The sequence below is a fragment of the Ochotona princeps genome, chromosome 1, assembly GCF_030435755.1.
Source record: "Ochotona princeps isolate mOchPri1 chromosome 1, mOchPri1.hap1, whole genome shotgun sequence".
NCBI lineage: Eukaryota > Metazoa > Chordata > Mammalia > Lagomorpha > Ochotonidae > Ochotona > Ochotona princeps.
In genome coordinates, this window is record NC_080832.1 from 102,728,432 (window position 1) to 102,746,505 (window position 18,074).

General features: G+C 40.7%; 1 protein-coding gene across 1 annotated transcript in view; it reads left to right on the plus strand.

The window, feature by feature from the left end:
• Nucleotides 1-5,137: 5,137 nt before the first annotated feature.
• Nucleotides 5,138-18,074, plus strand: part of CLIC5 (chloride intracellular channel 5) — a 156,534-nt gene continuing 143,597 nt past the window's right edge. Inside the window, exon 1 of the mRNA XM_004590415.3 lies at nt 5,138-6,083. Coding sequence (XP_004590472.2) covers nt 5,394-6,083 — 690 coding nt within the window. The 5' untranslated portion in view covers nt 5,138-5,393. The remainder of the gene's footprint in view (nt 6,084-18,074) is intronic.

Below are 18,074 nucleotides of genomic sequence, written 5' to 3' on the forward strand. Positions count from 1 at the left end.
CTGATTATCACATGTGCTGTTTGGGCGCTGCAACCACATCTGGTACAGCTCATCTCACCTTGGCATTCCTTATTGTGTACTAGTATGTGTCGCAACCGAACCTGGCTCAACCCACACTCTAAGCAAGTATTTCAACAGCACTAAGTATTATTCACATTTTGCACACAAGACAATGGAGAATTAGTAGATAAGATAAAAGGTCAAAGATAGCTCCCCCTTAACCAGTAGAGATTAACTCTTATTATTAGTCATTTCTTTGGCTATATATCACGTTCTTTAAGTAAAACTATTCATATGGTAGTTTATTACTAAAATATTACTAAGACATTTTGAATTCTTTACATTAAAATCTAACCATACTTTTGTTGTGAATGAGTGGCCACTGAGAGGGAACAAACAGTGGATAGCGAACAGATGAAGTAGGAAGAAGAGACCAGGAAAGCAGGTGCAGCTACTGGCACTAGAGCTCAGTGTGTTTTCCTTAAAACAACTCACCAATTGTCCCAGCTCTGCAGCTTCTTGGTCTTCTGAGGCCAAGTATTTGTGCTGATTTTCCTGGGTCTCATAAAGGCCAACTTCAGCTATGTCATGCCAGAGAATCATGTTGGAAGTCACAGATTCACTGAACATGACCTCATCAATCATTCCACAAGCAGCAAGAATATAGAATAATTAATCAGCAAAAGTTAACTGATAAAAGTTAACTGTAGAACATGGTAGCTGATGATGGAGACACACTTGCTCTTTCCCAGGGAAGGTAAAATACTTCCAGAATGGACCATGGTCTGGTCTCTAAAGCAAATCTCAAAACCAGTTTTAACAGATAGAAATGATAAAGAAGGTATTATCTCTATATAGTGGAACTAAGCCAAAAATAAATAGCAAGAAGGGAATCAAAATATTCAACTGCTTGAAGGTTAATCATGGTTAGAGGTTAATCAGTACAGTTCTAAACAGCCCAAGAGCAAAATGGTGGCAACTCAACAGAAAATTAGAAGTATTGTAATTGAAAAGAAAAAAACAGAGTAAAATAATATTAAAACTTCTGTTAGTTAGATATTGCTATCCTAGGAGGAAAATTCATGATCCCAAATACATAACTTAGAAAGGAAGAGAAAAATTATGTAAACAGCCATTACAATTGTCTTGGGATGGCCCAATGGCTCAATAGATTAATCCTCACCTTTAAGCACCAGCATCCCATATGGGTGCCAGTTCATGTCTCAGCTGTTGATTATTGCTTGGGAAAGTAGCAGAGGGTGGTTCTTGTCCTTGGGACCTGCCACCCCCATGGGAGACCTAGAAGAGACTCTTGGTTATGGATTGGCTCAGCTCCAGCTCTTGCCAGCATTTAGGAAGTGCACCAGCAGATGGAAGATCTTTCTTTCTGTCTCTCCTGCCCTCTATAATTCTGCCTTCTCAATAAAAATGAACCTGCTTTAAGTAATATCTTGAGATTTTAAAAAAACAGGAATGTAAAACCAGAAGAGAAAGGACATAATAATGGTAAGAGTAGAAATTAATAAAATTGTAAATAAGTATGTAATAGACTGTTGATAAAGTAAAAAAAAATTCTCAAAAAAGAAATAAAAAACTAATCTCCAGTAAGACTGGAAAAGAAATGGCAAAAATCACTGATGGGTGATTTGAAAATAAAAGATATTGCCTCAAATCCTACTAATATAGAACACAACACGTAGGGGATAATATTCTAATTTAGGTCCATATATGATTTGCTATTAACCCAAATAATAATCCTTAAACAATCTGGCAGTTAAATTTCTGGATGCACAGCAGTAAATTGGTAGTTTGATTTCTAAATTGGTATATCTTTCAGTTGTAGTAAACTAGTTCCATAACACTGATTAAGAGTTGAGAAAATTAATGAAATGAAGTTCTTATACACTCAAAACAAGAGATCATGCTTTGGATCCAAAGTTGTCCCTATAGTAATCAACAGCATAATACAATAGAGCAAAAGGATCACACTGGCAAGGTAATACAGAAAGAAAACTGGGCCATACATGAAAGACCATGAATTCTTAATACATCCCCATCCTCGATTTCACTTTTGTTCAACAGGTATCTAATACTTACCTATTATGATCAGACACATGCTGGACTTCAGGTATATAGCGATGAGTCAAATAGGCATGGGCTTTGTTTTTATGATACGTAAGTGCCAGTGGAAGACAAAAAGTATCAAGGAATGACAAAATTTCATTTAACAAATATATAGATACTTGAAGTAATGAAGAAAAAGTAATAGAGACTGGTGCACATATGCAGTTTAGATTCTAGTGAGAAAATGGAGACAACAAACTTTAAACACACCAAACAAGTAATATAAATATCTTCCTAGAAGGTGACAAATACTGGCGGGAGGGGGACCAGGCAATAGGACAAGGTTGTTAGCAATGGGAGGAGTGGAGGTGGGAGTTGTGGGTCGTTGTTTTAGACAGGATAGTTCGTGTGGCCCAGTGGGAAGGATCATCTAAATGAAAGCTTACAGGAGTGTATGTGAGAGGGGGAGAGGGGTTGATTATGAAGATATGCAGCTGATCGGTTTCCAGTTATAGCAGCCAATGTAAGTGTACTTATATGGAGCATCTAGAGTGTTCCTGGCACATAAACAAGGCCAGAGTGTAGAGTAGAGCAAAGGGCAAAAAGCAAAGGGTACAAGAGCATATGTAGGAGTGGAGCTGGGTGATGTAGGGCCTCGTGAGCCAATGTGAGCACTTCAGCTTTCCCTGAGTTATAAGAATCATTGGAAGGAGTTGAAGCAAGTGTGAGATTAATTGGCTTCCGTTTTAGCAGCATGATGTGTTTCATAGCACAGTCTATAATTGTAAAGCATGAGAGGTGTGTTCCCGAGTGGGATACCAGGGGATACTTCATAAATGACCCATGGAAAGATCAGAAAGCACTAGAGTTAAGGAAGGGAGTGAATAACAGAAAGACGACTGGGTTGGAGGGCAAAACAAGCTGCCCTGAGCTCTGTGTGTGAACTTCCTCACTTGAATTTTGGGATTTTGCAACCCTTTTGTTTTCTGCTCTTTACAGAGGGGTTTTCTGTTTGTTTGGATTTTTGTTTCTTGCTGTAACTGAAACAAGATGGTCATTGCAGCAAAATCTAACCACAACAAAAGAGTACATACCTTGCAGAGGAAAGGTGAGGGGGGGAGGAAATTCTATAGACATCTATATATTGGGAATTTTTTTTTTACTATACATATTTCTTTTCCTTTGTTGTCTCTATCCTGATCAGATAGGAGCACAAGCAGGTACAGAAAATAGACACTCAGGCAGCTGGACTCCCTTTCAGCCACTGAGCTGCTTGCCAGCACCATTCCTGGTCATGCAGAACAGGACCCAGCCAGGGGGTAGGGGGACGCGAACACCACACCAGACCCTTTTCTATGGTATTTCAGCTGCCTACCACACAGGAGACCTTGAAGCAAATCAGTTTCCAGAAGCCACTGTTACCTCCTGTTTACAATTTATATATATACATATGATAGATGAGTTATATATATATGGTATTGTCAACTACTGTACAACCCAACTTCAACATAGTGCTCTCACATAGCAGGATTAGTAAAATCATCAGCTTCCGCGTTGCCTTATATGCAAAGGGTTCTAACCAGGGGTGGAGGAGAGAGGGTGCAGCTTGCTGGGTTTTATCCTCCACCCCCACAATCTTGGTTTTAATGAGGTGAAGGAGGAGAACTATGGAGCCCTGTCCTCCCACTTCTCCTTGCCAAAATGGAAACTGGGGTGAGGGGGTGGGGAAGGTGAGGCGGTAGAGACCATGGAAAGTTAAGCATGGAATTCATCCAGACCCACACATGCAATACACTTTTTTTTTCTCTTTTTACCTTTTTTTTCTAAGAGGCTCCCCAGACTGGAGTCTCCATGCCCACTGTCCCACTTCAGCCAAGCCGAAGGCTTTTTGCTGTGGGATCAGAAAGGATCTAGAATGAGGGCAAATGACAGTTCAGGTTCCCACCTGGAGCAAATAAAAAAAATACAACACACAAATATACATATATGTATATATATATATATATATATATATATATATATATATATATATGATATGTGACTGAATGATCTGTTTATTCTAGTTCTAAAATGTGAGCTGGGAACCCTCACTTGTAAATGTCTGACTGTAAGATCTATGACTGCAATTTGTTACATATTTGGATCCATGAAGCCTTGCATTTCAGAAAGAAAAAGGGTCAGCAGAAATAGTCTTCAAAGCCTGTCTCTGCTTCTCACTCTCCATTTTTTTTTAGAACATATGAAAACCTAAAATTCCAGAAGTGTTGCTCTAGTTCCTCTTAAGATTTTGGATACAGTGTTGGCACCTAAAAGTACAACAGGATTTTGCCATTAGCAAATACCTTGAATGTGTTGAATTCTGTCAAGCAGAGCTGTATTGCTTCTCTTTGCTCACATATTATCTTGTCATTTCAGTTGCTTTTCAATCTATGTGGGCTGTCAGAGGAGAAAGGTGCATGTGGTCTGATAAGGGAATGAGGCTAAAGCAGAATAGAGAATCAGGTAAAATGTCAAGAGCTAACAGCTACAGCAGCTGCCTGTGACATTAGAAGACTGTCCTGGATCGATGGCACTATAAACACCTTACATAATGTCTAGGTCAGAGTCTTTGTTTCTTTCCTTGTCTTTCCAACTATATTTAAAATACTATGGGGACAGAAAATGTATCTTTTAACTTCTGTTCGGTGCTCAGTTCAATGGTTTGAACAGAATGGGATCTTTGTGAATGTCTGTTGACTGATAATCATGTAAATTTCAAAGGATAAAATTAAAAGTCAAAACCATAACCTTTTTAGCTTTTTTGCTTTGGGTTTTATTTGCTGATGTGTCTAGGCCAGAGCACTTATCTTCTCTTCCTTCTGCTATTTAGCCACCTAATGGTGCTCATAGATAAGAAACATGAATAGGATCCATCACCTAACTGGGGCACATACGACTCATTTATCATAGGTTTTCTTTTTTTTTTTTTTTTATAGGTTTTCAATATGCAAAGAGTTTTTTGTGTGATGCACTTGGCTATAAATAGGTGGGTTACCACTGAGGAGAACTGTGCTTGCCCTCTAGTCAGTAGGAACTTCTTCCATGTTGTTAATTGAAAGAGAAGGGAATTCTGTTAATGGCAGAGGCTAGCTAACTAAGAATTTCAGTGCATACTGATCTGATAATTTAATACAATCTCAAACTTATCCAAGGAATCTTAGAGTGACTGACAAGTAAGAGAAACTCAAAGTAAAGTAAGAATTATCTGTAGGAGTGAAGGAGTTAACTGAGTGTGTAAACTTTATCTTTTGTCCCATGGACTTGTGGTTTGCTTATGGAAGCCTCAGTAAATGATTGTTAGAGACCTGTCATTATTAGTTGTTGCTATTTGCTGCTTCAAAAGCCTAGTGATTTCCTTGCAAAGCAGGCAGCATCTTCTTTTCTTTCCTCATTTTAGATCTACTCTGCCTACCAAAGGATCTATCAGCTCAACAACCATGAACGGTGGTGACTACAGCAACATCCACGACACAATCCAAAAAGAGAGGATGTATGAGGTCCCAGACCGACCAGAAGAAAATGAAGGTCCTTTTTATGATGAGGTCCATGAAGACCTAGGACCAGAAAAGCGTCTGCATGCCACAAGGCTGGGAGCCCTTGGGAATGATCCAGTGTCAGTCCATGTCATTGGGAGCGAAGACCACAACTTCACCTCTCCCCAGGTAAAAGCAAAAGGCTACCTAAAGCCTGATGCGGTGGTGATGGTCCCATATTCTCATTCAGGTGAGCCCCAGGACGGCAGGGACATCACAATGGAAGAACCACATTTGCCAGCCTGGGACCAGGTACGCTACCCAGAGGAGCCATGGGCGAATGGAATACTGATGAAGGAAGACCTGGCTTCCCCCTCAAACTTCTCCATCCAGCACAGCAGGGCTTTCTCCACGAGCAAGGGGCCCTCTGCCTACTATGCTGATGCCAACAGTTTGAAAGAAGATGAAGCAACTTCCACGGATCCCGAGATCTATCTTTTTGTGAAGGTAAGGGCTGTTTTTGACTGGCACAGGTGCACACACAGATGGCATGCAAGGTGTTTTGTTTTGCTCCATGTGAGCAGGGAATGCCACGCAATCCTTGCATCCCAAATATGCTCAAACACAGGTACTAATTATATCAGTAGTCACTTAGGGTGAACACAGAACTTCTCCAAAGACAAGAACTATTAGTACATTACAGTATGTGTTTAATCATTGACTTATATACCATGGACAACACCCCTTTTCAACTCTTCTGTTTAAATCCTTATCCTTGTGACAGACACAAAGTACATTTTCCTATCTGACTAAATCTCATTATTCAACAATATGTTTGAAAATGAAACCAAGGCTTGTAAGAGAAAAGTGTATGTTCAGGTGTTAAAGTTTCCTCTCTCTGCTTCTAAGGTCAAAGGTTTTTTAGATATATAGTCAATAAATGCTCCGTTAACAAGCTTGCCCTTTTGGCACCAATACAGTAAAAATTCTGATGAAGTCAATGATTTCAGTATTGTTATGATGTTAATTATACATTAATGTTTAATATCTATGATATTGAAACAAAGAACTTCGGTGATCTTTGTATTAAGCTAATAATGTAATACATATTATTATACCAATACTATCAAAACACAGTACTTTAGAATGTTTTAAAAATTGTTTTTATTAATCAAAATGAAAGACCATTTTCCCTAATCCTTGTACACATGATATTCATATTTAAATGCATTTTAGTGTGAAAACAAAATGAAGAGATATTGCTGTTTCCTGCTAATAAAGTGATTATGCTACAAAGCTACCAATCCCCAGACCGCACTAATTATTTCCTTGCCTGATTCTCAATAACACTCAAAGGAGATACAGTGTATTTACAAGTTTAGTGCTTGCTGATCTTCTACTTTATATTCTTTGGCTCATTGTTTCCTGGGCAAATCATGCCTTTCTTTAACAGTAAGTCCTGTTGCTAGGCGCCCAGCGCAGTGCTTGGCTCACTCTTCAACACTCACCAACTTTGTCTGGTGTTGCACTGACCGTCTGCAGGGCAGGGACATCCAAATCACGGCTGCCACTCCCAGGAAGTCAACAACTTGGTGCCAGTGATGAACTTGCTCTTGAGAAATTATACAGCAGAGTGGGAGATGGACTAGAAGAATGAGCAGAGTGTTAAGGCTGGGCAGAGAGAAGGTACCTGTGTGCACAGGGCTCAGGAGTGGCTCTACAAAAGGGTGGCATTTGAAGGACTCGTTCTGGCAGCCTTGTAGCCTTCTAGCCTTCATATCCACAGCTGCCATCCTGTTGTGGTATGCAGAAACTTTTTTTTAAAGAATATTAAATATGCTTTTGACAGAAGCATCCCTGCAGCTTCATGCAATGGTCAAGTGAGCTCTCCTTGTTACCATCATCAACATCCTCACCACCAACAACACCGTCATCATCGTCATCATTACAGCACTAGTCCCCGAGTCACTATTTGTAGATTTCATGACGTGGGGCTCTCCCTAGGGAATCACCTCTCACTGGTGTTGCACCAAACAGAAGTAGCAGGAAAAGAAAATGTTGGAACTTTTCTGCAGGTACTTGACACAGGAACAACTGCCTGAAAGTAATATGCAATTACTAAAGTGTTTAAGATTGCCTACAGTATGTACTAGATTTAGGGAGAACTTTATGCTTGCACTCCCTTTGGTGTGATGATGTGAATGAACAGACTTTAGAGTGAACCCTGGACCTCAACTCGTGTGTGTAAAACTCCTCTATAAAGCATGGCTGCCAGCATCCAGTAGGAAGACAATTATAATCCCTGTTGTCCAGCCCCAGTTCCCAGCGCAGCCTGCTGCACTGCTTTATTCCACGCTGGCTGGAACTGTGATGTGTGAAGTGAGGCAGGCGCCAAGGCCCTGTGTTGGCTTCTTGCTCCTCCCAGCTTTGTGGGAAGGGTGCTGGACTCTCACATTGGAGGGGGATGGATTACTCACCATCTTCCTAGCACAGCTTACAGCTATGCAGTCCTGAATTTTCCTCCGGGTTGTTTTCATGTGGGCTATCTTATATTCATTCGTGTGCATCTCTACCTGTTCTAGACATGTCTATGAAAATGGAACACAGATTTGTGACCAGGTGTTCCACCAACATTTTATTGAGGTTCAGCCACTGTAGCTTGCTAACAAATTGCTAACATGTCATCCATGTATATACACAACCCAAATTGTGCAAGGTGCTGAACTCGCAACAGTGAAACAAAAACAGTCTTGGCTCCTGTACCCTTTGCCTTATAATGAGAGACACAACTGATAAAGAAATAAATAAGGAGCTATCAAGGTGATCGTGTTAAAAACAAACATGAAACAAGATATGAAGGTACTAATTTCTTATTCCTACCATCGTCATCACTAGAAACTTGTTGGTTTCAACTAATACAAATATTCTCATACGATTCTGTAGGCCAGAGGTCTAGGAAGCTCTGATAGGGCTAAAGCTTCACAATGTCCCCAGGCTGCATTCCTTCTGAGAGCTTTAGCTCAGAACCCATTTCCTTCCTTTTTCCACCTTCTAGAAGCTGACCTCATGCCTGCTCCCTCCTAATGCTGCTCTGTCACCTTCTGAGTCCTGACTCCTTCTGCTCCCCTGCTACCAGGGTTTTTGTGATGAGGTTGGGGCCACCAGAATGAAATGGGTCCATCTCACCATTGTAAACCCTCCATGTAATCATATCTTCAAGTTCTCTTTTCCCTGTGGGTAACATTGACAGCTTCTAGGAGCCAGGGCATGTACGTGACAGCCTACTACATAAGGATGGAGGGTGGTGGGGAGTGAGGGTGAGGTGGCTCACACGGGGTAAACAGGGAGGCTGGTGACAGGAGAGGATGATGGGGAGGTGGAGGAAAAGCAAGTCATGTCAGCACCTCCTTATGGGACACTGGAAGAACTTTTACATTTACTCAGAGTGGTAGGAGGAATCACTGGATAGTTTGGAGAGGAACATTCTGGCTGCTTTTTTTTGGTAACAGTCAGTGAAGAAGGGGTAAAGCAGAAATGGGGAGAATTCAGAGGCAATTGGAAACTTTCAGCAACACATGGGGTGGGTTAGCCTGCAGTGATAGCAGTGGTATGGTTTAAAATAAGAGTGAACTTGCTTTCTTATGTTATTTTAGTTAATTTATTTGAAGGATGTAGAAACAGAGACTGATATAGAGAGATCTTCCCCAAATGCCAACAACAGGCTAAAGCTGGGAGCCTGGAACTCTGTCCAGGTCAGCCATATGGATATGAGAGACCCAAGTAATCAAGCTGTCACCTGTGACCTCCCAGAGAAAACAGCTGGGAGCTGGAACTGGGAGTGAAGCTGGGATCAAACCCAGGCACTCTGATGTGAAATTGGGTGTTCCAAGCAACAGTTTAACCACTGCACCAATGACAGCCTCTGATTGGGAGTTTCAAAGGCAGCCCAAGGACTTTGCTGATGGATTTGATGTGGTTGCAACTCTAGAAGTCATAGGGGGAGTTACTGGGTGAATGGAGGGGTTAGTTCCATCTCAGTCTCAGACTTGCTAGGGAGCATGTGATTTGAAAAACATGTCTTCTTACTCTGTGTGTGTGTGTGTGTGTGTGTGTGTGTGTGTACGAGGGATAGGTGGACAGGTAGGGTGGATGTTATAATGATAAGGTCCTGATAGGGTTATTTTAAAGATTAAAGAACATTTTAAATGTGCGTAGTTTGGTGAAAGCATAGTACATGCCAACCGTTTGATGTGCTTTCTAGGCATATAGCCCCCAAGTTCCTTTGTTTTCATACATGGCATCACTTTTCATCAACCCTGGGAGCCTATTCAACAACTATGATCATCTCTGGATTTGAGTGTCCTAGGAATCAAGGAGATTGTCTGTCCTCAGCAGCCATGAAGTCTGTCCCCAGCTGTGGTCTGCAGAGAATTCTGTTATTAGTACATTCAGGGGGTGCACATGTAGGGGTGCTGAGGCTGTGTAATGAACAAATGAGAGTCATTTATATTTCTCATGTAAAATGTAAATGATGCCCCCTTGAAGTCAGGCAAGGTGAATGCCCCTGAAAGATCGACCTTTTAGACTGGCTAGAACCATTGTTCTAAAGAAGTGACTCACCATAATTTGGCTCAGCAGAACATATCACAAAATTGTTAGTAATTGTTACTATGATGATAAAACAGGAGCCTGATGTTTTTATAGGATCATGCATCCAAGATGGGATATCCAACCTACTCCATGTAGGCAACAGTTCAATTTAAGTTGTATCTAAGCTTCTTAAATGTTAATATCTTACAATGTGCACGCTGTTTTCTTTTAGCAGTACATCAATCATCAATATAATTTATAAACAATTCAAGGTTGTGAATCATGGGGAAAAGTTCAAGTTCCTTACTGATAAGGATGTGCAGCTTTAAAAAGTTTATTTATTGTGGCTTAGTGGCTAAATTCTTATCTTGCAACTGCCCGGGATCCCATATGGGCATCAGTTCATGCCTTAGCTGCTCCAATTTCCTTCTTTGTGGCCTGGGAAGGCAGTAGAGGATGATCCAAGGCTTTGGGACTCTGCATACATGTGGGAGATCTGTAAGAAGCTCCTGGCTCCTTTGGATTGGCTCAGTACGGGCTGTTGCAACCACTTATGGAGTGAGCCAGTGCATGGAAAAACTTCCTGTCTGTCTCTCCTTCTCTCTGTAAATCTGCCTTTCCAATAAAAATAAATAAAGTCTTTAAGAGTGTACCCATTCTCAGGCTTCACTTCCTTTTCTGCCATCATCTGTGAGCTGGAGTTATTTTCTTGGCCAATTTCTAATGAGAACATTTCACTTATCTTCTAAGTTCTTTCTGAAAGTTTTATAATAATACATTTAGTGCCTTTGCCTTGGAGGCAAAGGTTTACCATTGTAAGAAATGAAGCTAACATGGAGGAACTGAAGAAAATTAAACTGGATCTGGATGTTGAAATAAGGCTCAGCTGAGGAGAAAACGGAGCGAGTGTTGCAGGCAATGGGCTCAGCACAAGCAAAAGATACAGATGACTTGGACCTATGTTGAAAGTATCCACATGACTGGTTGGACAGAATGTCCACAGAAGTGGAAGGCAGGTGGTGAGGTGGAAGAACCAAGAATGGTGTCTTGCCCAGCAAATGGAAGAACTTGAATTTTATCCTGAAGACAAATGAGAGAAAGAATGTGGTTGGGACAGATCTTATTAGCACAGCCTTGTTTTTAGAATGATGGGTGAGCAGATTGAAAAGCATTTCTAACCACTGTGTAGAGAAGGCCAGCCAGACCTGCACCACACTTGTTTCTAAGTCTTGCTCAAGACTGTGGGTGTAAACACATTGTGTATAATGAATACTGTGCTTTTCTTTCTTTTTTTTTTTTTAAGATTTATTTTATTTTTATTGAAAAGTCAGATATATAGAGAGGAACAGAGACAGAAAGAAAGATCTTCGATCCGATAATTCACTCCCCAAGTGAGTGCAATAGCCGGTGCTGTACCGATCCAAAGCCAGGATCCAGGAACTTCTTCCAGGTCTCCCACACGGGTGCAGAGTCCCAAGGCTTTGGCCTGTCCTTGACTGCTTTCCCAGGCCACAAGCAGGGAGCTGGATGGGAAGTGGAGCTGCCGGGATTAGAACCAGTGCCCATATGGGATCCTGGGGCTTTCAAGGCAAGGACTTTAGCTGCTAGGCCACGCCGCCGGGCCCAAGACTGTGCTTTTCTTATACTGACCATCTAGAAATGTCTTTATGTTTGTGTCTTGGCTTTGGACAGACAGATTTCTGTGGAATAAACCAGCCAATATAATGTTGGTCCTATATTACCAGTATATACATTTGGTTGCTTTGCATTTTGCAGAAGTAGGAGAGATACATGGATTAATAAATAATCATTATAAATAAATTAAGTTCCTTAGTTTATTGTTGGTAGTAGTATTTGAGAGGGAGAAAATGAGTGAACAATTCTATCTGTTGGTTCACTTTCAAAATGTCTACAACAGTTGGTGCTGGACCAGTACTAAACAGAAGCTAAGAACATAGTTGAGGTTCCTGATGCAGAAAATAGAAACTCAGCTGCTGAATCATTACTTAATGCCTTCTGGGGTCTACACTGGTAGGAGGCTAGAGGCAGGATCCAGATTTGGGAATCAAACTCAGCTACCCAGAGGTGGGATGTGAAACATGAACATCTTAACCAGTAGGATAAATATTCTTCCAACCTCAAATTTCTAACCATTGTCTTTTTAGTATACCCTTCAGTTAAAAAAAAAAAAAAAACTGTTTGTGTGGGTCTGGGATAGCTTGGGTGCGCGTCTCAGAAGTTGAACATTTAGGCATCTGGAAGTAGAGCCTGAAAGGATGTTATTGCTGTAATATACTCCAGCAACAGGCCACGCTGACATCACTGGCAAGGACATTTCAATGTAGTCCTTGGACACATTCATGAAGGAACACAAGGCTGAGCCTGGCTCATGAATCCAACTGTCCTTCTGTAGAGCCAATGAAGCATACAAAAATCAGACATCGAATGTGTTTGAACAAAGATTTCTCTTTTTTTAAACATTTATTTATTTTTATTGCAAAGTCAGATATATAGAGGAGGAAGAGAGACAGAGAGAGGAAGATCTTTCATCCAATGATTCACACCCCAAGTGACTGCAACCACTGGAGCTGCATCAGTCTGAAGCCAGGAGCCAGGGGCTTCTGCCAGATCTCCCATGCGGGTGCTGAGTCCCAAGGCTTTGGGCCATCCTTCACTGCTTTTCCAGGCCACAAGCAGAGAGCTGGATGGGAAAAGGAGCTGCCGGGATTAGAACCAGCGCCTATATGGGATCCCGGCAAGTTCAATGTGAGGCCTTTTAGTCACTAGGCCACCGCGCCAGGCCAAAATTTCTATTCTTGTCCTAATTTCTTCTTAATTGGAGTGCTAGGAACACAATCAAAGCCTGGTGCTTTTCCAAATCACTTTCTCACTGCCCAAATGACCTGGCTCGCTTTGTGAATCAGTGTCATCAATCAAAGAGATCACAGAATCCTAGCTTGGGAACAAGAACATTGAAAAACGGATGAGCTAAGAAATTTGCCCTAAGATGCCTTTATATTAATGACAATTGGGACTTTAGGCTCTCAGTACAGGATACATTCCTTCCTATTGGCATTTCTGAGGCAGATAGTCTTAGGATGGTCCTTGAACTCTTTGAAATGTTCCTTATCACTGTAATTCACTCTGCTTTCCTTGCCTGAATACTCATACCCTGCCCATGAGGAACGGGTTGAATGGGCTATGGAATAACCCGATTCAGTTTCTTTCCTCTGGAGTCATCTGCCTTCTCTGAACCTTTCAGCATCATGGGACATTTGTGGTGCTATGGTTTGAATGTGGTTTGTGCTCACGGAACATTCCCATTCAGCTTGGTCCCCAGTGCACAGTATCAGCTGGGGATATTGACTGGGAAGTGTTTGGTCATGGGAGCAGAGCCCTCAGGAATGAATTCATGCCTTTCTCACAGGAGTGAGTTCTCACTCCCAGGTGGACCGAATTTGTTACAGGGAGAGCAGGTTTTTACACATTAAGTTTGCCTCACTTGATTCTCTTTCGTACCCATGTCCAGTTCCTTTCCACTTCCTGCCTAGGACTGAACCCACACAGGAAACCCCAAAAGAGTCACACAGATGCTAGTGCTATAGTCTTGGATTTCCTGGACTCTACGAACACAAACCCAAAGCAGTTTTATTATAAACTGCCCCATTCTGAAGTATTCTGTTACAGCAGCAGAAAACAGACCAAGACACAGAGGAAGAAATCCTCACAAAAAAAGAGAGAATTATCAATCAAATAATCATGTGGGGAGTATGTCAATTCCAAAAACAGTGGTAGATACTCTGAAGTAATGGTCTCAACTAGGATTCACATGTTTCAAAATATTTAGTTATTTATTTGAAAGCTAGAATGGCAGGGAGATAGATCACTCCCCAGATACCTATAATACCTGGGCTGGGCCAAGCCAAAGTCAGGAATCAGGGACTCCATCTTGAGATGAGTAAAACTTAACCTATTATGTTATACTCTAAATGCCTAGCTCCACGGTCACTGAATACCTGATCATGTTTTCATTTAAAGGCTTTCAGATTATCTTCAAAGTGATTATCAAAATTTGTATGTGACTTTTAGTTACTCCCCTGACAGCCCATGATACTGTCCGTGTTTTAAATCTCAGACACACCGGGCATACCTAATGGTATTTCTCTGCAGCTTGATTTTGTCTTTTACTAATGACTAATGATGATAAGAATCCTTTCAAGCCTTTATTAACCACCTTTTTCTTCTTTGGTGAAGTATCTTCTCAAGAATTTTGCTTATTGTCATTTTAGCATGTTGTCTACTGTGTTGAATTTTAAAAGCTCATTATACAATCAAGATGCAATTTGTTTTGCCCTAGATGTTTTGAAAATATTTTACAAGTCTGTGACTTGACTATTCATTGAACTTTCATCGACAAATATCTTTTAAAGAGCAGATTTTTGTTTCAAGGAAGTTCATTGTCTTGATCCGCTGTGGGCTTCTATAACACAATGCCTAACACTGGCCAATGATAAAGAACAAACATTTATTTGGCTCATGATTCTGGTAGCTTGAAAGTCTGAAGAGCCTGGTGTTGCTCTCTGACTGCGTCACAACGTGGCAGAAGCCTGGAGTGTGAATGTGGCTTCTAAGAGGGAACACAGTAAGGACGTGGGCGGCCAGGGGGTTCAGGCTTGCTGTTTTACAACACAGTATTTGTGAGAACTGTATTATCTTTTTCATGACTGGTAACCCAGTAGTGATCCAGTCATCTCTTAAAGGCGAGGCCTGCCACCTCAACACTGTTACATTGGGGTTCAAACTTCTAGCATGTGACACTCTGGGGAACACACTGAGACTAACTCAAAACATATCACTCACTAACTCCTTTTTGTTCTGCATGTGCTAAGAAAGGTTTGTCTAACCTAAGGCCACAAATGTTTTCCCTGCATACTTCTAGAAATTCTATAGCTTTAGTTCGACAATCTGCTTCATTTGTTTTGCAAATGGTACAAAACCCTCTCTCACTTTTTCTTCCTCTGTTCTCCCTCCCACTTCCTTTCCTCTACCACACCATTAATGTGAAATCTATCAATTTTCAAGTGTGAAACAAACTTTGCCTGTCTAGGACAAACCTCACTTAGTCATTATTTATTATTTTTTAAATTTCTAGATGTAATTGGCTATAATTTTATCATAATTCTTTTGTGTCTGTTCATGAGAAATATTAGCCTATAGTTTATTTTCATTTCTTTGTCTCATTTCTGAATTAGAATAATGCCTACTACATAAAATGTCCAGTCCCTGGAACAGTTTTTCCAGAAAATGTTCAAATTACTATTTCTCCTAACAACTTGATAGATTCCATCAGTAAATTTGAATTCATTAGGAATTTCTTGGTGAAAAGGCTTTACCTCCTTTCATATTCAATATGTTTAATAATTGTAGGGATATGCAAGTTCTATCTTTCCTTGTAATTGAGTTCAGAATTTGTGACCTTCATGCTATTTGGTCTAAGTTGACACAATTTTTATCAATTCTCTCCTCGTCATGTTTTCTTTTTTTCTAACTGCTTAAAGCTGTAGTATATATTTATGGGGAATTTTAATATTCTTATGCACTAACTTGATCCTCTTAGCCACTTAGCAGTTTGTATTGACTGATATTTTTCTTTTAATTATTTAGAACTATGAAGTCTGGCTGCTTTGATCTTCTAAATCTCCATTGTCTAGTCAACTCAAAGAAACTTCTAGTCTCTTTTTGGGTTCTCTACTAACTGGTTTCTGATGTTCGAAAGCCGGTAGATGGATCTCTCTCTCTCTCTCTCTTTCTCTCTCTCTCTCTCCCTCTCTCTCTCTCTCTTTCTCTGTCTACACCCTCTTGCTTCCTTTGTAACTTTGTCTTTCAAAGAAATAAACATGAAAAATAAAATCTTGCTGTAGATTTATTGAATTTCAAGTCCCACCTATGGTTGACAAATGGCTAGACCAAATGGCTTTGAGGACCTTATACAGCTCAGACATTTCTCACCCTGATTCACTAATACAATCCTAGTTGAAGTATTATTTCATCTGATGATCCCATTAAATCTCTGGGCAAAACCCTCCAAGATGAGCTCTTTCTTATTGTAAAATGGAAGCTCTTCCTCAAACTACCTTCTGCCCTACAGGGTTCAAGTTCATGGAAAACTATTAACAAATGGCTCTGCTCCTCCATGAATGACTTCCCTCAGAAGTGTGAGGGACTCATCCTGTAAGAAGATAGGAGTTCTAGCTCTGAAACCAAGTGATTTGTGCATTCTTAAAAGGATAAAGATTAGAAAACTGGGCTTGAGGTCACACCCTCACTTTAATGCCTCATAAGTGGGGTCCATTGTCTCCTTTCAATGAGCCTTATGGGTCATCAGAAGAACTAGGCCTGTCAGAATCAATTTCTACCAAATGGGTTTTATGACCAACAGTCACATGGCAACAACCAAAATAAACAAGACAGTGCGTTGTTTAGGAAATGACTCATGTTCTTACGTTTTTAGTGATTACACCTACAAGATAAACAGCTAAGGTGCTAACAAATAGCTGGCGTGAGGGAGAGCCTTTTGTTCACTAGACGACAGCTGCATGTGTCCCGCTGCAGAAATATTTCTGCTATGTATGTCCTTGTATGGTGGTTAGAAAGGAAAGAATGTGGTGGATTGTCTTAATATTTACAGTAGCAACTCTATAAACTGGCTTGGCTCTTCTAGAATTACATTATTCAAAATGAAAGTCATCCACATAAAGCCATAAATGTTTAAATTAATTGCAATGCAGTAAAATATTAAATCCGCTTCTTCAGAAACACTTGGTGTATTTTAAGTTATTGATGGCTGTGTGTGCAGCTGCTGCAGCTACTACATTCGCAAATTCGGGCGTTAGACATTTCCATCATTGCAGAACTTTTGTAAGACAGTGCTACTGTGGAGCAGCACAGGCCCTTCTTTGGGCCTCTATTCTTGCTAATAATAGAGATAGAGAGATTGGCTTTAGACAGAAGACTGTTCGTGCCTGCAAAATAATACTCAATGAAAATTATTTGTCAACGAATAGTCTGTGTGATCAAAGTTTGATTGATTCTAGTGGTTTGAAATGACTGTGACTTAGGCAAAGTTCTGCAACTAAAATTCAACCTTTACAGATCTTAATAATGCTGTCAACTCCCACTGGCCATGCCCACAGAGAATCCCTGTGAAGCCAAGTGGATCCATCAAAGCTGCAGAAATTTCTCAGTTGCTGGGGCTGTCCCTCTCACCATGAGGGCCATCGGCAGACTCAGAGATCAGGATCCTTCATTGGCAACCTTCTCCTCAGTCGAAACAACTTCTCAGATACTCCATGCCATCCAAGAGTTACTGATGAGTAGAAATGGAGAGCTTCCAGGAGTAAGAGAAGGGAATTGTTAGGGCTGCTCATAAAATATGAGGAGGGAAATGTCAGAGATTTCCTTGTGGATATGGTGAGTTCTTTCCTAAAAGAAATGTTGTAGCTGCAAGGACAGGTCTCTGGTCTCTTGCTTACTTCTTCCTATTTATCCCATTAATACATCTCCATCGGGTTAATAAACCATGGAACCTGTTCTCGGCACTTCATGTGCAGATGCTGTGAGCGGTGCAACAACAGTCCAAGCTGGAGCCCTTTCTGCAAGGCTGTGTCCAGCTGGTTTTGGAGGAAGGATTAACAGCTTGAGAATTAATGCTAGAATCTAGGTAAAGTGCAGAATGTAATACACTGAAGAAGCTGTGTAAACTTATAAATCAAGAGCAGAAACTGTAAAGCTGCAAATCTCAGAACAAAAGTTAATTTCCATTTCAATTCAGTGCATCCCAGCAGCTGAAATATTTAGTATCTGTTAGATACTGAAATTATAAAAATTGAGCAAGAGACCTGCAAACAT